Source organism: Scatophagus argus, chromosome 18, assembly GCF_020382885.2.
Source record: "Scatophagus argus isolate fScaArg1 chromosome 18, fScaArg1.pri, whole genome shotgun sequence".
In the NCBI taxonomy this organism is placed as follows: Eukaryota; Metazoa; Chordata; class Actinopteri; family Scatophagidae; genus Scatophagus; species Scatophagus argus.
The window spans coordinates 5,451,440-5,476,599 of NC_058510.1; the positions used below are offsets into that span (position 1 = coordinate 5,451,440).

The following is a 25,160-nucleotide window of genomic DNA, read 5'->3' on the forward strand; positions in this document are numbered from 1 at the left end:
TTTTTTGCTCTTAAAAATTTTAAACTTAACTTAAACATGTTGATGTCAGGTAAGCACTTTTAAAATTTCCTCCGCTTCTCTTCCTGCACAAGTAATAATTTCATCAGCATAATAGATCACCAGCTGCGATTTGAGAGAATTAGAACAACAAGCCACAGGCATTAAAGTTAGGATTTGTCTCCGGGCTTCTCTTTCATCTTTGTGTGTAAAGCTCCTCTCGGTCTGCGGTGGTCACGGTGGTAGGCAGGTTGCGATAAAACGTGCACCTTAAATCTTGTTTGATGGCCCCTCAAAGGCGAACTGGCCTTCTGGAAATAATTTTGAAGGTTGAAGAGCACAGTATTAACAGATTTAATGTAGCTATTGAGTGAATTGCTGGAGCACCATGTCAGATTGAACCAGATGAGAGAGACAAATTGCACATCAACAAACAGCACACGTGTTAATAATTTAATCATTTAATTACAGACAAGTACCAAATTTAAAATTGCGCGTGAAGCACCCTGTGCTTTTAGAAAATGACGCTGCAAGTCTTGTTTATTTGTCAGGTTATCAGTATAGGTGCATCTCTATGAATAAATATTTAAAAAAAATAAATAAAAAGGAGTATTTCCTGTTGTTTTAATTTTTTAAAAAAGTTTGCATTTAAATGTGTGTATGTATATGTATATTTTAATAACTTTTGCTTCTTCTGTAGTAATAAATTTTTAAACAATTTCTCAGAAAACAAGTGCCCTCATTGTTCAAACTTACACCAGCATGTAATTTCAAATGTCCAGGCATTTCACTAAAAATGTGCAGCGCTCGTCTTGTCCAAAGCACTTAGAGTTATTTAGTGTTGCATTTGTTGGCAGCCGTCATTTTTGCGACCACGTACGAAGCATTTTGTAAACTGTGCCTAATTCCACTCACATCTGTGTCCAATTGTTGTCTGCATCCACATTCTTCGAGAGTGGATTTATTTTTCCTGGGCCACCATGTGGATTCAGCTGACCAGCTTAAGTGGGGATTAGTTGTTTTAAAGTTAGATTTTGATTAAAGCATTGTTTTTCAGACATTGTAACTCACAACACATGGCTTACATAGCCTGTAAAATTCAAAGGGACTGTCGACTGCGCCCTGTGAAATTAATATCTAGGAAGGACGACACAGGGAGTGGAGAGCGGAAATAAACAAAGCAAACATTATTTTTAAATTAATTTTTTTTTATTTATTTATTTTTAAATAAACCTGTTAAAAGTGTGCAGGTGATACAATGCCTTCCATATGAAATTGCTAACTCTTGGCTGAATGGTGTTGAAATACACAGCAGAGGAGAAGGAACGATTTGTGCCGGGTGAGACAGCCTGCATGCTGAGATGATCTACGCTAAAAGCTTGGCTGTGACTCTGTTTGCCTTTGGTCTTGAAATAAGTAAAGCGAAACAAAAGGGCCAGCAAACAGCCGTGAGTGAAGCGTGTTGTGGCACTTCTCTCTTTTTTTTCCTCTCTCCTGATGACACTTACAGCGCTTCATCTGTCCTGGCTTTGTTCTTGTTAGCTTCAAAGACCTGGCGGTTCAGGTTGAACTAGGAAGCACATCAAAGATGCTGAATGCAGCCCATTTCTTTAAACAATAAATATTTAGCGGTGCAGAAGAAAGGCTTGTTTTTGCTTTTAAATCCCCTGCCCCCCCTCCCTCTCTTCTCATCTCCCATCTTCCTCGCCCCCCCCTCCTCCTCTTCCTCCGTCTTTTCACCTGGCCAGTTTCACCTGCTGGCAACGACTGAGACACCAGCATGGGTAATGGCTTCATTGGCCGGCACTGCTGAACAGAGAAACCAGCCACCACACACACACACACACACACACACACACACCACATCTCACCACCACTTCCCCCAGCTCTGTGATCGCTGTTAATGTGCTGTGGCAAAATGTGTTTCTCTTTCGTCTTTATGGCTTTTACCTCTGAGGACTTTCTTTTCCATTGATATTTTTGTATTTTCTGCTCCCCCTCTGCATGTTTTAGTTTTGGTAAATGCCAGGAGGAGGCACTGCTGTTGTTTGTAGCTTCTAAAGCAAGAATGAAATATAATTCTTTTAATTTTTTTTTTTTTTTTTGCTAAGATGGCTGTACCACAAGCAGTGGGAGAGTAGGCAAATTGTAAAGCTGGGATGGTATTCATGAAGGCTTTGCCTTGGTGTGAAGAGCAAAGCCTGTTGAAAAAAACCTAAGACCATGCGGCTCAGGTTACCCTGGCTCATGTAAACAGTCAGCCATTTAAAAAATCATCCCCGAATTTTTGAAAAAAAGACTTTATAAGTGTTTTTTCCTTTTTCCTGACCAGTCGAATGACCTTTTTTGGACCCTGTATTCCCATGGTGGGCTGGAGTCAGGTCTAATATAGTGTTATAGCCATGCGAGAATATGGCTCTACTTGATGTTTGAAGAGAGACGAGCAGAGCGGGAGTGGACAGCAAAATGTAACTGTCAGCTAAAGGAGAGTAATAGAGGCATTCGTAGCGTCATAGGAAACATATGTGGCTCCATATGCTCTCCGTGTTCTTGTTTCCAGTCTCGTTCATTGTCTGAGATGCACCACTGATCTGGGGGCCTCTAAAGTGCCCTGCGTGTGCGTGCGTGTGTGTGCGCGTGTGTTTGTGTGTGTTTGCACCACTGATCTGGGGGCCTCTGAGGTGCCCCGTGCATAAGTGTGTGAGTGTGTGTGTGTGCACATGCAGACATACAGCTATGAGTTATGTGTCTCGGTGTGGTGAAGAAAAAACATTTTTTAAGAAAGAAAAAAAGGCATAAGCACAAGTTTTTGTGTTGAGAGCGAGAAAAGCTCCTTATGCCTCTCTGTAGGCTGTGCAGTTAGAACAGTTGTGTATTTCTGTGCTGTGCCATGGCCCCAGGCTGGGGCAGGCCCACGGGAAGCAGCGCTGACGGTCATTAGGACCTGTCAGTATGCCGGGAGGGGGAGTGCTGATAAATTTCAGATAGTGTCAATTGCAGATGAAAGATCTGCTGAAGATGCTACGGGTGTCACGCTTGACTTGCCTGTGCTCAACAAGTCCCATCTTCCTTCCAGCAACAGGCTACCTCAAGCAGGAAAGCGGGCAGGCTCTCCCACCCTCTGCAAGCCCCTCAGCCCCTGCTCTCCCCAACCCTTCACCCGTCTGCCTACCTTCACCCCCACAAACCCCCCTCACCCCTTCCTGCTTACCTTGGCTAAGCCGCTTTGCATGTTGATTGGGGGAGGGCTAATCCAGTTTGCAGCTGTCGTAGACCAATGATGAATCACCTTTCCGTCATTTGGCTGTGCTCCCTTTGCTCAGGGAGGAGGGAGGACCTGGAGGAGGAAACAACAGTGGAGTAGGACTGCAGCTCGGAGAGAGACAATGTGCGCCTCTGTTTTCCCCGCTAGTCCTCTCTTCCCATTCTGCTCCAGAATAACAATAATGTTTTCTCAGACAAGCCTTTTTGTGTCATGGATGGCTCTGGACTGTGACATCGAGCTGCAATAACAAGGACTGACATTGTTTCTGCTGGGGCAGGTGGAGACAGAATACAAAAAGGGAGTGTGGTTTGCGAGGACTCAAAGCCGCCTAGGCCCAGGTAAGAGCACAGCTGAGCCGGTGCCAGCAGCATCAGAGACATGTAGTCCTCAGCGTGGCATCAGAGATTTCCTTAGACACTCTGCTAAACAGCTGTCAACTTCCGTAAGCCTCGCTGTGTGTTGTCTGATTGGAGATAACGAAGGCTTTTTAGCCATCAGCTAATGAGGAAAAAAAGTTTGGGCAAAGGAGGAGAAAGCAGGATTAAGCAGTGAGTGTGAAATGCAGAAACTGGATTAGTTTATTCTGGATGATCCTTAATGTGCTTCTATTCGTACCTCTGTGTAGGCTGTGGAGGATGTGATATTTTTGGAGGGGGAGTAAATTAATATACTTCTGGGAAAAGGGCAATGCAGCTTCCATTAGTGAAGTATGTGTGAGGAAGACTGACTTAGCCTTTTGTTATTGTTTTTCATTTATTACTTATATGTCTGTTGTCTTTTGCGGTTTGTAAAATAATGCTTAAGAAACATTTTTTATTATTTATTATTTTTTTCTGTTAATAATTAAATTGGACTTGAACCACAAGGACGGACTTTATTTGACAAGCTTGACTGCAAAGTATCATAATATCATAACATTATAACATCATCTTAAGTAGAGTAAATGCATATCATAATTTAATCTTTTTATCTCATAATTCTGGTTCCTTTGTGCCATCTGATAGCACTCAGACTACTCAGAGTTACTTGAGCATTTATCTTTGTGGCCTTGCGTAAAAGGCCAACGTGCATCGATAGCAGAGATACTCAAAGCGCTGCAATATAATTGGAAATGACAGAATAATGTACAAAACATTATGTCCTAATTTCATTAACTTACTGTTGCAGTGGGAACAGTGGCAGAGACAAATAGGGTCTGGAGTTTGTGGCCGTACTTTTCAAATCGCTCGTGCCTTCTTTCTGCTCCATTGTCTGTGCTCGATCAAATCCTTTGAGCGCACAAATGAGAAGATAGAATAATGTTTTCGGTGGCGTGGTCTTTTGTATAAACACAGAAACAATTAAGGAGCTTGCCAGAGCAAACACATGCCTCATGAGCTTCTCATCTGCCCATCACTGAGGCACGGGCTCTTATAATCAAGCAGAGTGCTGCACGTTTAACAGGCGCATTAACCATCGCCTCAAACCAACAAACATCTGCTAACAGTCTTCGATACCACACAAAACCCAGTACACTTAGGACCTTTTTTATTGCTTTAAGGCACAGCAGAGCAAATTGACAGTAAACACACTGTGTTCACGTCGTACAAATGAGTGACTGGGAGTGAGGTTGATGTAATGAGAGGAATCAGAAACGTCATGTCAAAATGTTTACTATTCATTTCATAGCTTGCAGTTTGGCTCTTGTTTTTCTTTGTGCGTGTGTGTACGTATGTGCTCGCGTGTGTTTGTGTGTGTGGCACATTTTGCCTTGTATATATTTCTTTTGTTTTTATGTGTTAATTTTGCAACACATAAAATTGTTTTAAATTCCACTGCAGTTTAATTTTCCTCTGCTCAGACACTCACTTATTTTCCTTTTTTTTTGTTTTTGTTTTTTTGGTTTTGTTTTTTAAACTTTGTATTATCATCACAGCATAATGTGCACACTGCGCTGTGTATCTGAGCTGTGTGCCTTCCCTGAAAGTGTAATATGTAATTTGATTTGATGTGTGTGTGTGTGTGTGTCTGTGTGTCTCATCAGGTCTATGGAAATGCAGGATCTAGCCAGTCCTCACAGCCGAGTAAGTGGAAGCAGTGAATCTCCTAATGGTCCCAACCTCGACAACTCCCACATCAATAACAATTCCATGACACCCAATGGCACTGAAGGTATGTGAGCCGTGCTGTTGCTCTTTGCTCGTCTTTCCCTTGTTTTATGCTGTTGTAGATTTTAAAAAGGGCTGAGAACTTTTTAATCTTATAGTAATTCAGTGTAGCTATCAATAAAGCTAATACGAGTGTTACTGTGTCAAAATTAATTGTTGTTTTTTTTTCTCTAAGGTGAATCACAAAAAAGTTTGTGGTTAAGAAAAAGCCCATTCAGTGTGATTATTTTGGATGCTACAGACTATTTGCTGCCCAAGCATTTGTAACCTAAACAATGCAGCACTACCAGTAGTTGTCTTCCGGCGTCTGTTAGCTGTTTATTTAAGTAAGCATGTAATTATTCAAAGCCCACAGCATGAAAATGATGGAGTTTTGCATGAGGTCTCTGCTGTATGTAGATATTTACTCAGGTGATTCACCTGCGCTTAAATCTGAGCCTTTGCTTAGTGAAGCAGTCATGCACACGAGTTTCTAAAAACATCTGCCCCATCATGTATTCTTCAGGTTAGTCTGGCCTTCGAGCTCATGGTTTGTGTTTTGTGTGTATTCGTGACACGGGACCCGCAGACGTGGTGCAGACTGTCATGTGTCCCTTTGCCATTCTTTCTTTCCCATAGGTGATAACATCACAATGCTTACCACTGCAGACTGGTTGTTAGGTTCTAACTCACAGTCCGCTGCAGGTTTGTCATCTCTTAGTGACACAATGAAAGGACAATACTTGGCGTTTCCCCCCCCCTGTCAGAGTGAAAGAGCTCTCTGCCATTTACTCATGAAGAAATTGAATTTCTTCCCAAAATACACTATTTTTCAGCTGCAAAATTATGAAGTTGCCTCAACTATTGTGCCTTTCATTCAGAAACCGTTTGGCGTTTGCTGTAATTGTTGTGGTATTCTGTTTCAAGCATGGTTTGACACCGACTGGTTTTGAGTCCATTGCTAATGAATGGTCAGGTTGTGAACTTGCGTACTGTGCGTTTTGTTTTCATTTGGACGTTCCTTGCTGTTTCCTGAATACAGTGGTTATTGTGTGCTCTGTGAGCTGAGTGTGTGCTAGTTTATGCATGCACCTTACCACTATTTTTTCATCGGTGTGTTGTTCAAAAGAATTGCCCCCTCGTCAACATATGTTTCCACGCTGAACCAGCATAGCGGAAACATGTAAAACATGACAGCAAATGGCTTCTTCAACCATGAGGGATTCCACTGAGCATGACTCCCTTGCCCACATTGTCAATTTGTTTTGCCAAAAAAAGAAAAAAAAATCCCCCTTCAGCTTGCCTGAAGTGAAATGGATTGATTTCAAAGATTCCTGAGCTGTCAGAAAGCTGTGAAATTGTCTCTGCAGATCTATCACTGAGCTGCGTAATGGAGCCGAGGTCAAACAGCGTTCGCTACTCTCTTAAAAAGATTTTATACACCATACATTTCCTTGACATTTCAATTGCACTCGTACATCCCTGTGGGGCTCTGTTTCATTTGTGATTCTTGTTACATTTAAGTACTGATAAGTCAGTAATGTATCAATGGATATAAATGATAATAATGATAATTTTTTAATGCACTGTCAAATTAAAGTTTGACTCAATGAAAAAAAAAAAGTGAAAAGCTTCTAAATGCAAAATGTTTTGCTTTCATGATAAGAAGCATTGATGAGCTCTCTTTGAACCAGTTGGACTGATACGGATGTGATGTGTTATAAATATAACTGAAATGTTTTCTGACTTCCTCCTGCCTGTGCAGTTCTTTTTTTTTCATACAAAGTAGCTTTTAGCTCCCTTTTCAAATCATAAATTGGACAATGTGAAAAACTGAAAGCCCAAAGTAGTCAGTTTGGTGACAATGTGGCTTCTTTGTTTGCAGTTAAAACCGAGCCAATGAGCAGCAGCGAAATCGCCACCTCGATAGCAGACACCTCTCTGGACGGCTTCTCAGGATCAGGTGAGGTTGGAGAACGGAAGGACTGTTTTGTTTTTTCTTTTTTTTCTGTGTGTGTGTGTGTGTGTGTGTGCACTCATGTGGCTGGCTGCCACACACACACACACACACACACACACCGCTGCAGAGCTGATTAGTGAGAGATGAGCCTAGAGATGGGTTACGATAAGCCAGGCCCCAGGAAGTGTCCCTGCAGCTAAAACACAAATATTGTGTGTGTGTGTGTGAGTGTGTGAGAAGAACAAGCGACTCTTACCTTGCCTTTGTCAGCATATTTATATGCTGTGCTTGCTTGCGTGTGTGTGTGTGAGTGTGTGTGCTCACACTGCTGGTTCTCATGCCTGTGAGCTGTAATGCGCTGAGCCTGTCTGTCCAGTGGAGTGACATGGCGTCCCCGTGGCCTTCGCTCTCCACGGGCTGTTACCCTATCGCCCTGTCAGAGTCAGGGTTTTCACACCCTCCTCTCAGCACGGGAACATCTCACACACACACACACACACACACACAGAGGATCACTGCTAAATAAAACCGAGACATCTGAGTATAATGAGCATTGTAGGAATTGTAAAATAACTAATGACTAATGTGATAATTTTTTAGCTTATTTATTTTTTCCACCTGCTCCAGTTTCTTTGTCAACCTGCAGCCCCGTCTTACATTTTCTGTAAACACATTAATAGTAACGCATCCAACTTTGCGCAGTATTATCTTGCTGCTAATTTTCCTGTATTTTCCTAACTGTTTAACTAAGTACTTGATACTTAACACTAGAAGCACATAAATCACTGCTGTGACTTTTGTCTCTGACAATATTAATGAAATTTAGTAATCTTACACCCCATATCCTCCGCGGGGAAACCCAAAGCTGCGTTCGGAGGGGCAGGTTTTGTCCAGTGGCAGGTGCTGCTGATGTGGGAAAAGTGTTCAATATTAATAACGTGCGTGAGGGGTTACAGCATACAGTTACATACAGTTAGCGCTCCCCCGCAACCAAATCCCTTATTTTACATGTCACGACCAATTAGACAGATGTTTCAAAACTGTGCAGCTAAATGCAAGTAATGCTGAAGGACTGTGGTTGTTGCCTGTATTTTTCTGATTTTTTTGGTTGAATTTGGTAAAAAAAAATAAATAAAAAAATATAACTATAATATATAAAAAAAAAAAAAACTTTATTTTGTTCATTTATAAATCAGTTTGTTGTGTTTTATTCCAAATTTAGATGTTAATTTTAGATTAAAACCAACAATGTTATATTTTTTAATCACAACTTGCAGACCTTGCAGGCTGAATCTGTTGTATGTTAGAAATTTTTCATTTTGTTTATATTTTATTTATTTTCCTTGCAGTTTTTTTTTTTCCAAAGCTGATATTTTAGACTTTGGAACCACAGCACTTCATATAGATTAACATCACTAATTAGAGATTATTTGAGGTGGTTCCTTTAAAAACCAGTGATGTGATTGAAGAAAGCCCAGTGTGTGTCTTCTGTAATCCTTCCTGCACACTCAGTGTACATCTGTGAGTTACTTGTGGCTGAACTCTTGCTAACAGCTAACAGCACCGTGTAACCACACAGTCGTACGCTTAATGAAGGAATGATTATGCAGTAGCACTCATTACCTGCAATCAGCGGTGTCACTTCCACTGTGGTTGTGGCTTGAAAGGCCCGAGGCAACCGAAGCTCCAGGCCGGTCTGATTTAGACCACAGAGATACGCTGGTCAGCAGAAAAATCCTGATGTTCTTACCTGATTATTTTGCTTCATTATTGCTCTCCAGTTTTTCAACCTTAAATAAGGTTACCGAAATAAATAGAGTAAAGCAATGTAATTACTGTTTCCTTGGAGTCCAGAAGTTCTGTTGGCAAAAGATAATATTTACCTTATTTCTTAATGTTTAAATATGTGCTTGCCTCTTTTCTTTTTAACTCTCCTCAGCTATTGGAACCAGTGGCTTCAGCCCAAGACAAACTCACCAGTTCTCTCCACAGATTTACCCTTCCAAGTAAGGCTTCTTTTATTTTTCTTTAAAAAATAAGCAGCATCCAGCTTCATTTGGATCTTTAATTAGATCCTTCTGCTAGATCGGAGGTTTTGGGGTGGCTTTGTTTGCCTGGATGTCTGCAGCTTGTGCGCTCCGAAATCTGTTGTAATTATTATCTTGCAAAAATTTCCTTTGTCATTTATTGTTCTTTCACTATGTATATGAACTGCGCGATGCTATCTGCCTCACAGCCCGGCTCCGTGTTTAAAATGAGGTAGCTCAATCACAAGGAATTTGTCAGTTAGCAGAGTTTGTGTTATGGTTTTTGGGGTAAAACATAGTCCCCTGTCTTCCTGCCTTCCTTTCTCACATTTGTCTTTTGTTTCCTTTCTCAAATAGCAGAACATATCCGCATATTCTTCCTACCCCTTCATCCCAAAATATGGCTGCGTATGGGCAGACGCAGTACACCACAGGAATGCAGCAGGCCGCAGCCTATGCTAGCTACCCCCAGCCTGGCCAGCCCTATGGCATCCCAGCCTATGGTGAGATTTCTCTAACACACATGGTAACCTCTTGTCTTGCTAAAAGACGCATGCTCCTCACGCTGTGTACACGCACAGAGGCAGAAAACAACAACTAAATACTTTATTCCTTTCAAAAGGTCAACACCAAGACCTCGCTCATAACAAATGACTGTTCCCACAATTCCTCCAGTAAAGCAAGAGCAGCAGAGATGCTGAGTTGTTGTTTAGTGCCTGCATATCTCCTTCATTGCAATAAAACAGAATTTGCTTGCCAAGCCGTTCAGATAGATCTGAAAGATTAGCGATAAAAATCCTGAAAACAAAAACTGGTTTCCTCTGGCACTACAAGAGAAAGCACCGAGTACATGGCCCACTGAAGGCTTTATTTGTGCAAAGTCTTTAGAGTGTTTTGACCCCAAAAGACTCTCCAATATGTGGAGGAATTTATTCTGTTTATTTGAATGGAGTCCTGCAACCTACCGCTGCATAGGGGCTGATTCAGTGTAAGCAGTGACCAATTTAACTCACAAGCAGGATGTCTTATTACTTGTGCATCTATTCACAGATGGTAATAACAATAATACTAATCATAGCATAAAATCAGACAATCAATCCTAACAACTCCTTTGCAGAGAGACAGAAGCCAGTGTGAGATAATATTTCTAAACAACTCACAACAGTATAAATACTTTTAAATGTTTGAGATCAGATAATCATTAATCTGTTATGCTAACAGTGTCATTTAAACCTGTGTGATGACTGTTGTGTGTGCATCAAACCGATCTGGTGTCACTAACTGATTCAGGTCCATTGTGGGCAGGCATAAAGACGGAGGGGGGTCTAAGTCAGTCCCAGTCCCCAGGACAGACGGGCTTCCTAAGCTACGGCTCCGGCTTCACCACGCCGCAGACAGGACAGGCCCCCTACAGTTACCAGATGCAGGGTGAGGACATCTTTGTAAATCTTCTTCTCTTTCCTCCTCTCTGTGCAACTGTCTCTTTTAAATCTGGCAGCATATCCAGTTTTACAGTCATAACATGTTTGCAGCAAAATAGTGGAAATGGCTACCATCATGGCAGGTTTACACAACTGCAGAGTTGATTTTGATTCAGCAGCGATCTGAAAAAACTGTGAGAATATGATTGCTGGTTTGCATCTCTTTGAACCTTAATGTCAAAGCGCTCTCCTCTTTTAACTTGTCACTTTTTTTCCCCTTCTTTGTTACTGTGTCTCCCTGCAGTTTTTCTGCCATGTGTTCCTTTTTGCTTAGCCCAAAAAGGATTAGAGAAAAAGGTCTCTGTCACTGATTTAATAGCATGCAGAGCCAGACTGATTCACAACACGGCCCTCTCCCTCACCCTAAAAGATGGTTGCATCCCGCCGGTCGTTATGCGCAGCCATGACGCTGCCTCCCTCTCCTCTCCTCTCCTCTTAAAAGAATCAACACAGATGGAAAAATGGCAGGCACTTAGGAGGCACCGGCCATGTCGCTCCTCACTCCCCAGCCTTTGTTTTTCCTCTCCCTGTGATCATATTTGTTTTTGTTTAAGAGCTGAGACTGTAGAGATTTATGACCTTGAAACCGATAAAGATGAGTTGCTGCGCCCTGCACTCCCCCTCTTTCGCTCTCTCTGCCCACTCTTTCAGTCTGTTTAAATGGAGATCAGGCCTTCTGCCATGTTGTGCTTCTATTACAGTCTGTTTGCATGGGTTCAAAAAAAGCCTCTGTTCCACCTGCAGGAGGCAAGGACAGTTAGCCAGCAGCTAGCACGGTCTTTGTGTTCTCTCCTGTAATATCTAATGTGTGACAGTAGAAACACCTTCATAAGGTTGTTGAAAAAGCCTCCGGAGCATCTCATAATAAATAACGCCAGCTCAGCAGCACATGTGGCGCGAGGAAGCCTCTTTTCCACGCCTCTTAACCAAATACAGTTGGCCTCAGCCGGAGTTTTGCAGAGCGCAGCCGAGCGCCTGAAAAGGGAGAGGCAGAGAAAGAGAGGGTAGAAGAACAGGAACAAGAGACGGGGCATGTGCAGCAGAATGCAGAAGCTGCTATCCTGCCCTTAGTGGTTTAACTCACGATGACAGTATTATGTGCCCATTCATCTTCTAAGTATTATGCTCTTACTCTGACTTTCTGTTTCCCTCCGTCTGTTTCTGTCTCCTGCTATCCCTGGCTATCGGATGCCTCACGTAGCGTTAAGTGCGTTAGTTATTGACAGGAATGTTAGACGACAGATTGACCACTATTATGGCCGTGGGTTCTCTAACTGTGGCTCTGGCCCTCCGCCACACCATCATCATTACTCTCTCTGGCCTATTGATCTGCCTGGGCGAGATGCCTCAGGCCTGGGTGTCTCAGCCAAAGACTCTTTTTTTTTTTTCCACATCTGATACCCCCCACCGCCCCCTCTATCAGTGACCCTGCCACCAGCCTGTGGCCAGCTGTCAAGGCAGAGGACGATTATATTAATGTTTTTGCTCCTTGCATTCATGTCCGATGCCATGGAGCTTTGTGTGGGCGCTAACCAAACTGTAAAAGAAAGAGTTGTTTTTATGTGCCTCAATTTTGCAGTCCCTTGTGGCTGTTTAGGTAGTGCATCTCATGGATTGTCAGAAAAAGCTAAAAAACATCAGAGGTATGTGAGGAGAGAGGGAGATTGGGCTGATGGTGGGACTGAGCAGATGCTAATTAGGTGAATAATTGGATTCCAGCATTCTGTCCCAGTGGCTGCGTGAACTGAAGGAGCTGAAGCCTCAGTTGCCTTTTTTAAAAGGAGAGCCCCATCTGGAGTTGATAGCCTATTCCCAAGTGGGGCATACAAACTTCTGCTACAAATATTGTGCACTGATGATAGACATAGCCCGTAGCAAGGGGACTGATCAAGCAAAGCAAATGGACTTCCAATTGTGGAGCCAGAAGGCAGAAGGGAAGGAGGAGAGGAGGGAGGGATGATGTCTGGTCTTGAGTGAGTGAACTAACTGGAGCAGGACAGGGGGAGGGAGAGAAAACATGCCCCCTGGGGAACCACAAGACCCCCTCTTTCTCCCCCTGCTATAACCAGCACCACCACTCCCAACAGCATGGGCTCATTCTCACTGGGCTCGCAGGGGTCCCTTCTGCTTTTATGTGGCTCCTTGTTCTCCACAGAGCAACCCTCAAATCCTGCCAGTGAGAGCTTTTACGACTGTTTGAACTGTGCATTAGGCTAATTTGTTGTACTTCGCAGCCGTACTCCTCCTTGTCTCTGTCTTATTGTTCTGGAGAACTTTCACTTGATGTTGAACTTTCTGCAGAGGACACACAAGTTTTTTAAAATTCTCCCCGCAGGCCTTGAAATATCAAATAAAACCACATAGAGAGAGAGAGTACAGTTCTGATGAAAATAACCAGTAGAGGCCTGCATGAAGAACAACTTAAAAATCTGCTTGTGTAATTGCTGGAAGCCGAGAGGGAGAAACTGCACAAATAATTAGCGGATCCGGCTAATCTTGGGAGCTTAGGTGGTATTTGTTTCTCCTTTTTAGCCACATTGCTGGACACTTAGCTAACTGACGAGGCTAAACACTGCTCTACATCTTATGTTTTCCATGCTTTATTCCATACGGTACGCTTCACAGCCCCCGACGCACCACCACCACTACTTCCCTGATCCTTTCCCCTGTTCTGAAAGCTGCTTCACATTTGTCACGGTGTGGGAGGGCCATCCTGATGGGGGCCAATGACCAGAGGATGAAAGGAACTCCCTCTGTTTGTCTCTGGGAACAAAGGTGTAATTACGCCCCCATTTAGGAACAGTAAATTTATCTCCTCCTCCGTTTTCACTGAGGCTACGGGATATTTTGCGGCTACGATCGGATGGCTGTGTTGATAAGAGAAGGAGCTTTCTTTAATGCAGTAGTAGTTTTATTTAATGCTTCTATGTGGAGAAACTATTTGTCTTTGTATGAAGAGAAACAAGTAGTAAAGCCCAGGGGATGTCCTTGTAAAGGCTGGAAGGCCTTTTGATACTTTGGTGCAGGTTTAGACTTTTTTGATAGATTGTCATGAAACATTTTAGATTCAAGCCTCTTTTGCAAGTTTGAGAAAGTTGGCAATTTGTAAACTAGTACTGTTCACATCTGAATTCTGATCAGTTCCAGGCTTTTGAGCACTTTTTATAACATGGCTGCTGCAGGCAAAACAATTTTCACTCAAAAGCCAACCTGCTGTGTCGTCTTTTCAGAGATAAATCAGTTTTATTTCACCGTATGGTGTGGTGGCATCTAATAATGTCAATTTCTTTGACTTTAAGTAACCTTTACTCATAGATTCACAAAGCACGATATACAAATTAAGCCGATTAAGTGCAATAAAGTTTTTGTGCCTCTCTACCAGTCTGTGATCCTCTTCAAGATGCTCCTCCCACATGACAGTACAGGTGGACGGCCACTCAGGAGAGAAGTCGTGGCCTCGGGGCCCACCGCTGCCCCTCTCCTCTGTAACTCATGTCATGTATATTATTAAGCCATCAGATGCTATCAGCCCCATTGAATGATTTAATGACCCAGGAGGACCATCCTTTGAGCAAGTGCAAAGAGGAGCATACATATTCATTGGGGCAGGATGCCAGCAGCAAAACCCCCTCCAGTGCTACTCACTCCAGCCTCAATCCTCCTTCAGTGTACATCTCTGTCTCGCTACACTGCCTGCCCCCCCACACCCAGCACCCTCATGCCCCGTCAGAGTGCAACCCCCCCCCCCTTCACTCCACGCCATCCTTCGGTAGCTCACACACAGCAGTCTCTTGTCTTCCTCACATTGTGCGGGCTCGGACGGCTTTGGAAGCAGGTTGTGTTCACCCCTCACCCTTCGCTGCCCCCTCCTCCACGTCATTCATCAGGCCTGATCCAATCACTGATAAGGAAGGAAGAGGAGAAAGATAAGGGAGCGCTCCCTCGGGCCTCCGTCTGTTCACACAAATGGTTGTTTCACTAAAGGCTAATCTTTTTTCCCCTAACAATGGGCCATTTCATTTCTGTCACGGTGCAGATTTAATAATGTTTTTAGATATCATATGGTGTATATACAACTCAAGAGGTCTGTTCTTTTTCTCTTAAGGTGGAACTTTCACAACAACATCAGGGCTGTATGCAGGAAACAACTCCCTGACAAACTCGACTGGCTTCAACAGTACACAACAGGTAGCCATGCACCTCATTCTGCTCCTTCTGTTTCCCTGATCTGGTATCAGCATGTCGTGCATATAAAAATTTGAATTGCAGACTTTTTCCCAGCCTGGAATTTTTCATGAAACATGCATACCCAATATGTTCCATTTCACCCGTGACACATTCAGACATAAATCACTCAGGATGTCAAAAGCTTTGTATCCAGGATTATCTGCTGTGCATCCCCCAACACAAATGTATTATGCCACAGAGAAAAAGGAGAGGAAAAAAAAAAACAAAACACAAGGCAGATCGTTGTCCAGATGTAGGACAGAGCAGACATGTGTTTGCATTTATGTTTTGGAATCTGCACTGTAAAGTAGCAACACTGGTGCAGGGCATATCTCACATTTCTCTGCCAAACCTCCGACTTCTCGTCCCCGGCTTTGCTACCTTTTATGTCTCTTTGCCTCTACCTTTTTTGATCCATATCTCCCCTCTTGCACTACATTGTGCATAACTTATCTTTATCTCTTGCTTATTCTCCACTCGCCTTATCTTTTATCCAAATGCAACCTGCATTTTTAACCATGCCCCTTCTTCGTCTTCTTAACAGGACTACCCCAATTATCCACCCTTTGGCCAGGGGCAGTATGCTCAGTATTACAACAGCTCACCCTACACTTCACCCTACATGACAAGCAACAACACCAGCCCCAGCACGCCCTCCACCACCACCACCTACACCCTCCAGGAGCCACCCACTGGCATCACCAGCCAGGCCCTCACAGAGAACCCTGCAGGTACGAGTCAAACCGCAGGCAGCAGGGTTTGATCCGGCTATGTTTCTTTCTTAAATCAACAAGTGGGCTGCAGGACCCCCTCTTTCACACTGACTGGAAGTTGCTCCTGATAAGAGAGAGCTTGAGTTAAATGCCAAAAACCTTTGTTTGTACTAACCCAGATGCACAATACGAGCAGGAAATTGTTTCAGCCAGTGTGCTGCAGTGTGGCAAAGCAAGAGAAAATGAAGTTAAAACTGAAATCAGATGTAGAATTTCCCATAATTTTATGTGACATTAATGGATCATTTGGCAATCGAGCACTGATTGTATCTTTATAAGTCAGTCAAAATTTTATGACTGCATTTGCAGTTGTCATCAATCAACACCAAAAACATCAGGCTTTAGCTAAATGTAATTTCATACACAGTCATCCAATTTAGATAAATGACATCTTTGCTATTTAGTTGGCATGCACTCTGTTACCTCTTGTTTATTAAATCAGTATGGAGCACAGTAGCTTTTAGCATGTGTTCTGCGACTGATTTATGATATGTTTGTTACCTGTAGGCCTGCATAATCACTAGAAATGTCCCCAGGAAGCTGTCTGTCCTGCATCAAGACAAATGGCCGCTCACACTCAGCTGCTAAAAGCAAATAAAGGCTCATCTTCAATACACTCTTTTATACTCTGTTTCTTCCTTCTTTCCTTCCTTTCAGTAGAGTACAGTACCATCCACAGTCCATCAACCCCCATTAAAGATTCAGATTCGGATCGATTGCGCCGGGCCTCGGATGGAAAGTCACGTGGCCGGGGAAGAAGGAACAACAACCCATCACCGCCGCCTGACTCCGACCTTGAGGTAGGGTGAGCCTGCTACCTTGGCGACAGACAGCCTCGCCCTGTCTGATGCACATGGTCACTAATCCACTTACTATATGGCTGCCACACCAGCTTTAACACTTGATGGGCATTAATTCTTAAAGATTTGATTCCTTACCTATAAATGCATTATTGATGCATTGTGGAATAAATGACATCACTAAACATATCTTATATATAAAGCGCTCGTGTATACCTCGTGAATAAATAATAAGGCATGTGATTAAGTGAGTCATCGCTGAAGTGAATAATATATATATTCTGGTCATCAAAGACTGGACACTTTGACACACGCTGCCATTGTGCCACGAGATATGCAACACTTCGATGGTGACCATATGTCAAAATAAACTCTTGGTAATTCAGACGGCTCTTCATTAATACGATATGAATTTGAACGAGGATAATAACGCCCATTATAGCAGTGACATCATGGCATGTTAACATATCAAGTTAATTAGTTTGTCACTATTGATTACTCTAATGTAAAGGGCAGGGGATGGAAAGCATGCGGTGGGGTGATGGGAGGAGTGTTGCGGTGACCAGCCCAAGCAAATGGATCCTGGTCCCTGTGGCGCACAAATACACGCTCCTGGCCTATTGACCAGGAGGATCACCTTGCAGCCCTACAGAGTGCACCATTGATTTTGCCTCTTTTCTCTCTGTTTTTCTTTGTTTCCTTCTTCCCCCTGCGCACCCCCATCTCTCCAGCGAGTTTTCATCTGGGACCTGGATGAAACAATCATCGTTTTCCATTCCTTGCTTACGGGTTCTTATGCCAACAGATATGGACGGGTGAGTGACATCAGACTGGGGCAGTAGCGGTGCACTTTATCAGCAAAACACATAAATATTAAAAGGACAAACAATAAAAAAATCAGAGGTCAGGTAGGGGGGAATGGCCATTGAGTGGAGGATAGATTTCACTGTGCCTTGAGTCCGCAGTGAGAAGACAGAGCAGAACTCAATGTACAGATAATTGTTTCTTTTTTTAATAGGTCCGATGAGGCTTGGCAAGCATTCGACTGCTCTTTGCAGCTGTTGGAGCTATGCATGGCTGGTCGGGGCTCGGCTGCAGGGGCTCACAACAGTTGCACTCTGGATGTCTATTGACACATCTTAAGTGTTCCTTTCTCCTTCAGAAATGCCACATTGTTAGTTTAATTAAGTGCTTCTCAATCCATCCTTCTCAGGCAGGGATCTCCCTGGAGACCTTGGCAGGAGACTGAGTCCACCAAATGTAATTCAGTCAAAATTCAAACTGGAACACAGAAGTCAACTTCAGATTGCTTTAATTAGGATTTAAATTAAACCACATTACATATGTATATATAAATATCAATAAACATATATTATTTTAACGGTGAAAGGTCATTTTCCATCCCATGTTGCTGTGTATGCTTATAAAGTACAGAGTTTACTTTTCCAGGCTTTGCTATTTGTTGTTCCATGTAAATTGCTTCTCTAAATTTAAACTTTCAAAACAAACAATTTGGGAAATAAGCCATAATCCTATTCTCATGGTTTTGTTGAGGTCATACGTTCTATATAGCTTTCAAAGTGCACCATCTACTCTTCCTTTCCCTTTTAGAGGTAGCACACATGGATTAAAATAAAAAACAAAAAACTTCACAAATTCACAATGTTGAAAAGGCTAAACTTTGTCTGAGAGCAACGTTTCTAATCACTGGTTGTTTTGGCTATGGAGGTGTCTGGTTTTGAAGTCAAAAATGACATATTGCTCCTCGTATGTCAGAGAGCTCAGCGTCTGCGGCCCGAGCTCTGTGCCTTTGTTCTGATATGAGGGGGTGTTTGATGGGGGCACTGTTTTGTTTTTGGGGTGAAAGAGGGCTGCCCCACGACCCTCCACTGTTTATTTACTTTATTCTGGGCCCTGCATGCTGGGTAAAGAGAGAGCAGAGGCTTAGGGAGCCGTGGCTCAGTGATGAGAGACTCTACAGCCACACACACACACACGTACATATGAACACACACACACACACACATACACACACATGGTCTCCAGCGTGTTCGTCTGGAACAGGAAACACTCCTGACTCCATAAGGGTCCGTTCCATCAGAGCTCATATGGGATGTGACAGCCGCTAGAGTCCCTCCCACTTTCTGTTTTCTCTTTTTGTTCCTTCTTTTCCTTCTCCTCTACTAATTTCACCTTTTCTTTTTTTTAAGTTTGCCTTCCTCTCATGCCCCAACCTGCTGATACTCACATTAAAGCAGTATTATAAAAGGGAGACATGCTTATTCACAGCAACCGCAGAGCACGCTACCTCAAAGCATATCAGAAACACAGATCTGTAAACTACCTCAGAGAAGAAAGTGAAGCAGACCAACATCCCCCACAGCCACTCATCCACCACAACATCCAAACCGTCTCTCCATTCATGTCATCCCGATCTTGGTGGCATAAACAAAAAAAGTTACAAAACAGTTTACTCTCTATAAATAGACGTGTATCTGAGTGCACATCCACACTTTCTCTCACTCGCTGTGACCTCCCACCCACTCTCTCCGACTCTACTTTTTTTTTTCTTCCTCTCATACACACATAAACACACTTATCAGCTCTTTTAATTGGCATCAAGGCAGCTCACCCCCATAAAGCTGATGGCTGAGGCCAGCTGTGCTGCTATCGGGCTGGCCAGAGCCAGAGCTTAAAGTGAGCGGGGATTGGGGGGGGGGGGTTGTTATTGGTAAGGGGCTGAGAGGGAGGGAGGTAGGGCGGGAGGGGGTGGCGGTCTTGGCGCCCCTGTGGATGGCACTGACATCGCGGGACAGGTGGTGCTGGAGCAATGACAGCAGCAGCACTTTGGCCTTCTGGCCTGCTTGTATTCTTAACTCCCTCACTGACTGATTGTTTAGATTTAATTGGAAAGGATTCGCTTGCTCCAGAGAAGACTGGCTTTTCCCACCAAACCGGCACATAACGCTAAATGACCCAGCAGCAGCAGAGGCTGGGCGAGAGGGAGCTTGTAGCCTGCTGACGTGGGAGGCTAATTATTTGTGATGAATTCTGACTGAAAGATTGATTCGAACTGAGAGGTTAAGAGGAAGGAGAAAGCCTCTGGAAGTGGGGATTGAGCTCTACTTGTGTGGTTTGTTCCCTGTCATTTTAGTGAAAACATAAGCATTGTGGGATGTGACAGCTAATCAGTAGAAAGCTCAGGTGTGACTTCAGGTGGTTTAACTGTGTAATCCCTGCTTTTGCTGCTGCCTGGCCCATCTCTAATGCAGTCTCACCCAGCTGCACAAAATCCTCCTCTGCACCCTCCTATTGTCTGTCCTTTGCTGAAGACAATCTGCTGATCAGTGATCAGATAAAAATAATTTATGGAACAACAAAAAGGGATGAAAGCACTTCTGTTCAATTAGATAATTAATTAGAAAGTGTTTTGTATGTTGTTTTGAAACGGATTTTCTAAAATAAATGTTTTTGAGGGATCTTGTTAGCATGTGAAGAATAATTACAAAGGGCCCATATGTTTATAAACGCTCATAAGAAAATATGCCAAAGACTTTTTTGCCTGTTCATTATCTTTTTAAAAGGAAAACTGCACACATTGTCAAAGGCTCATTAACTATTTACAATGTAGTTCACTCCTCTCTGGGTATTATCTTACAGACAGTGCAATCCTATCACCATTACAGCACGTGTCACATTACTCAGGGAGATCAAGATTTAAGGAAAAATATAGCTGTGCCCGATACATGGAGCTGTATTTATCTTGCATTTCAATGATTTTTACTATTGAATAAGACCTCAGAGTGTGGCCTCAGGGAGAAATTGCGTTCATCTATCATTTTGAGAGCAATCAGATGATGCATCAGCACAAGTATGTGGAGAATGAGCTATTTACGACGAGACTGTGACCCGAACTCTTCTAAATCGACCACCCCTCCTGAGAAGAGACATGCTTTTACTGCATTCATCCAAGTCTGTGGCATTTCTGATGACTATTCTGGTCCCTTTCGGAGGGGTCGTAAACAGAGGTTGAAACTTTCAAGTCCGCCTAATGTCTTCTTTTATGGGACGAGCCTGCTGAGGAATTTAAAGGGATTCTGTGTTAATTGAGCGACTTAGAGGGAAGAGAATTATGTGTTGTTTCACATTAAGTTGTTCAAAATGAAAGAGAATTGTCTCAATGTTCTAAGTTTTCTTTGATTTAATAGTAATTTTGTTGTTTTTTTCAGGATCCGCCAACATCTGTATCATTAGGCCTGAGGATGGAGGAAATGATCTTCAACTTGGCCGACACACACTTATTCTTTAACGACTTAGAGGTGCGTCTGTTTTTTTGGTGTTTTTCTCTCTCCTTTAAGCTTTCTTCACCTCAGCTGTCTTTCTGACTTGCACAAATGTCTTCCGTTCATCACGTGATGATTTCAACAGGAGCGTATGAACGGTCCGTGAAGAGTTTAGTAAAAGGCAGCGACAACAGTTTCATAGCATCGAGCCTATCAGTCTCATAGTGGTGAAGTATTACCCTGCAACCCAGGGGATACCATGAATTTTACATGCTGTCAGTCTCCGTCATTCTTGGGTCACCAACCCTGCCCCCAACCCTCACCTCCTTCCCACTCCCATAGCGGCCAGCTCAATTTGTCAGGCTCTAGTGTTTCTGTGGCCGCTCTGTCTGCCCAAGTGTCGTGCTGTGTGCTCGGTGTCGCTGTCCACCTACACCACAGAGCCCTCCGTCACAGCGTGAACCCCCCCCCCCCCCTCCACCTCCCCTCCTACGCCTCTTTGCCCGTCTGATTCATGTACATCTAGTGTGAAATCTTCCCCTGGGGCACAGGAATAGAGGGATCAAGGGTAGGGAGGTGTGTCTGTGTGTGTGTGTGTGGGTAGGTGGTTGGGTGTCTGAGCGTCTGCATGGCTCTGGGGAGAGGTGAAAGACCACTGTTTGTGGAGAGAAATGTGTGCCACATTTGTTCAGAAATATACACACATTCACAGACATGAAGCTTCCCTCTTTCCAGATCCAGATGTTAAACCCAGCAAACTATCAGTGCTCATCACATTTAGCAATAAACAGAGCAATTTACCTCAGTGCTGTCTCCCTCAGCTCCGACTCTATCCAGTTCTCTGTCAACCATTTTATCGAGTTTTTATCTTTGGGATATTTGTCCCTGCCTCCTCAGGCTCTTTCTCCCAGCGAATCTGATCCCACTGACCCAGCGCTTTTCCTCAGTGTCCTGCTTTATGCTGACCTCACAGTAGAGGAAATGTTTTGTTTGATACTTAAGTGTGAAGAGATCTGTGGCCGGTCTGCCAAGTCTCATTACTCACCACCATGTTCGGCTGTGTTACACGAAGCAAACCTAAGAAGGAGGAGAAAAAAATGTGGGGTGAGAGAGAGAGAGACACAGAGGAGGAAAATGTTCATATTCTTCCAGACAGACGAGTGACTGAGATTCCAAACGCAGTCTTCATGATCAAAGTTAATTGGCTGCAATTGGCTGGTTAAATATTTCCTTATGCTTCAGCCATGTCGAATCCATTGTAGCTGCACTTTATTTAATAGATGTGCCCCAATCATTTGAAAAAACGGCAGTTTGTGACGACGCTTAAATGTGGTTTTTGCTCAACATCTGTCCCGTGTTTTGATTTCTTTTCATGTGTGATGAAACTGTTCACAGATGAATTGGCAGCTCAGACTCCTTATAAAATTATTTAAAAAAGCAACGCGTATATTTTCTCCTGCTCTGTCTCAACAACGAAATTATTAGATTTTGTTTTGACACTTTAAAGCTTTTGATTTTTTCCAGCGAGGACTACAGCAGTGTTGGGACTGAAATAGCAGTCTGTGGTCTGCTGCAAGAATGCTTTTTAGGATGTCCAATGTAAAGACTACTCTGCAGACGGTGCAGTGGCTGTCATTAACAATCCTACCAGCGGAGGAGTGACATTCCCTTGAAGGCATATTGAGCTCTCCTCTTAAACTGAGCTGGGCCAGTCTGAGCGTTAAGCGCCAGTTCTCAGCAACGCCTAACCAGTTGTGTTTCCTCTCTGCTGATTTACAGTCCTCCATCTCAGATAGAGCTAAATAGAGTCCAACTATAAATACCGCAGCCAGCAGCAGTTATGTATTTAAGCATGTGCAGAAATGCATATGGTCCATCTAATTTAGTCTAAGCCATAAAGGGAGACCCCAGAGGCTGTGCAGAAACACAGGTGCAGAGTCAGTGGCCTAACGGTGTGTGTGTGTGTGTGTGTGTGAGAGTGTGAGTGGTCCATCTAAGTCTTAACACTGTTGTCCTGCCAACGTCTGCACACCCAGTTCGATGTTAAATAGCTTCCATCTCTGTGCAGTCCCAGATTACTTTGCTTGTATTAAAATGTTTTTAAGGCAAATTAATCGTTTTTAATATTTCAAATGCGGAAGGGCTGTTAGCAAGCCTCTAAACTCTAAACTCGCATAATATCGGGCTCAGCCTGTCGTAGTCAAAGCGAACGCTTTAGTCCTTGTGTGTGATGTGTGTGTGTGTGTGTGTGTGTGTGTGAGAATGGAGGCTGAACCGTGTTGATAGAGCTGGTGAGTGACGATTCAGAGGAAAGTCATAAAAAGAAAGAGGGCATGCCGAAGGGGTCAACAGGGATCAGTTTCACCCGTACGTCTCTCCCTCTCTCTTTCTCCCTCAGTATCCTCTAACCTTTTCTGGATCAGCGCTCTCTCTTTTCATTCACCGTTAGAGATTATTGAAGGTGCATCTCAGAAATACTGCACCACCCCGAAAGACTTCCCCTACCAACCCCCAAACCTCACACACACACACACAAATCTCTCGATCGATCTTCCCGCACGAACCATTTGCTTCTCAGCCCTTTAAAGGACGGGCGTATGAAGAACACAATCTGTTTTTATCATCAAAAATGCTCTCACTGTGGGAAGTATTAGGAAAGTAATTCGACGCAACATGATCCCTATTGATGTGATGTCCACTGTATTAATTTTCCTGATAGAAGAAGTTGTATTTCAATAGTTTCAGATAGACAGATAAACATATAATCAATGGTATATCTAAAACAAAACTTGATACAAAATCAATAGTTTATGTAATTTCTTAAAACTAACATCCTAATGGAAAGGTAGCATCAATAATTCCATATTGTTTTTATTGAATTTTCAGAATTACGCTCTGTCAAAGTGAATAATATATTTTTAAAAGATTTGTCCTTCACTTCATCTTTTTGTTTTGTTTTTCATATATATATATATATGTATGCAGCATTCAGCATACAGCACTGTGGTGTGGGGTTGAACGTGGAGTTAATTGATGGTCTGAAGAGATGTGTATAATGATGTCCACTGAGGCTGAGCTCACTGGGAAGACTGACAGCTCTGCTGTGACTCAGGGTGTGAGTTTACTGTAGGTGCGCTGCTGCAGCCCAAACGCTAACGCCGAGCAGTATGTGGGAACCAGGGGCCTCTCTCGCTCTGGCCGAACCCCCCCGTGTTCCCCTCTCAGTGGGGTACGGGGGCTGCGGTCTCCCCCTTCCCTGGGTGAGAAAACAACCCTCCCTGTCTGGAGGATAAAGGGCACGGGGGCAAAGCACTCACAGGGAGAAAGGGGGGAGAGGTCTCAAAAGGTGGGAACATTTTAAATTAGTCCACTGATGCCTCCATGCTGTGTGCAGCAATCTCGCTCACACACTTTTACGCACATGCACTGTGAACCATATGAACACAACCCACAGACACTCGTACTCACACATATACCTGCAGAGCAACCCGGTGACACCGTGGGCTGAGTGCCTTTTATAGCTCCCAGCCTACAGTCGCAGGGTTGAAACCTCCTCTGTCACTCTCACCCAGGGGCTGCCTGTTAATGAGAGATGCTGTGAAACGCATGGTTACCTTTTCCTAGTGGCTGAAATGGCCCTCCAGAGCCTCTTACTGTGGAGCCATTCTGTTGGTTTTATGTCCCACTGTACAGAATCAGATCCTGTGCTCATGATTGGTAGCTTTTAGTGTTTTCCTTGATAGTTAATGTCGTAGTTTTATTCCCAGTAAGGAGGAACATAATGCTGACCGTGCTTTTTATTGAATCAGCTGATTAGTTGCCAATTAACGTTGTAGCTCTGTGACACAGATTTTTGTTTATATTTCCATGGCACCAACATAACAGTATGCTGATGAGACCAAAGTGCAAACTGAAAAAGACTTTTTCATACACAGTATATTTTTTCAGATGGGCTTTCTCAGGTCTGTACACACTGATGTGGGTATTCCATCATTTGCCTGGCCACTGATGCAGCATTTCAGTCAAGCCCCTCGACATAACTCCATCACGTCTCAAGGCGGAGCCTGTGATGTGTTTTGGAAAGACTACAGAGAGAAAGTGGAGGTTTCAAAGCCACCCTGTCAGTCTTCACTCCACAGAGCTCCACCCCACCCCCACCCTTTACCCACCATCCTAACACAGCCGACTCATGTACCAATAGGGGTTGAGGGTGCTTGGAAA

The 25,160-nt window shown here is 43.5% G+C and overlaps 1 protein-coding gene across 14 annotated transcripts in view; it reads left to right on the forward strand.

Moving 5' to 3' along the window:
* The window catches only part of eya1 (EYA transcriptional coactivator and phosphatase 1), a 60,752-nt gene that overhangs the window by 24,282 nt on the left and 11,310 nt on the right, over window positions 1-25,160 (forward strand). For 3 of the 14 annotated variants that reach the window (XM_046371713.1, XM_046371719.1, XM_046371720.1), the window contains 11 exons: window positions 5,286-5,413; window positions 6,028-6,093; window positions 7,274-7,351; window positions 9,288-9,354; window positions 9,733-9,878; window positions 10,666-10,803; window positions 14,962-15,044; window positions 15,628-15,814; window positions 16,514-16,656; window positions 17,388-17,471; window positions 20,886-20,975. In XM_046371713.1, coding sequence (XP_046227669.1) covers window positions 5,286-5,413; window positions 6,028-6,093; window positions 7,274-7,351; window positions 9,288-9,354; window positions 9,733-9,878; window positions 10,666-10,803; window positions 14,962-15,044; window positions 15,628-15,814; window positions 16,514-16,656; window positions 17,388-17,471; window positions 20,886-20,975 — 1,210 coding nt within the window. Of the gene's footprint in view, window positions 1-3,336; window positions 3,601-5,285; window positions 5,414-6,027; window positions 6,094-7,273; window positions 7,352-9,287; window positions 9,355-9,732; window positions 9,879-10,665; window positions 10,804-14,961; window positions 15,045-15,627; window positions 15,815-16,513; window positions 16,657-17,387; window positions 17,472-20,885; window positions 20,976-25,160 lie in introns of those variants that run through there. The other 11 variants (XM_046371722.1, XM_046371716.1, XM_046371714.1 and 8 more) reach the window with 11 other exon arrangements.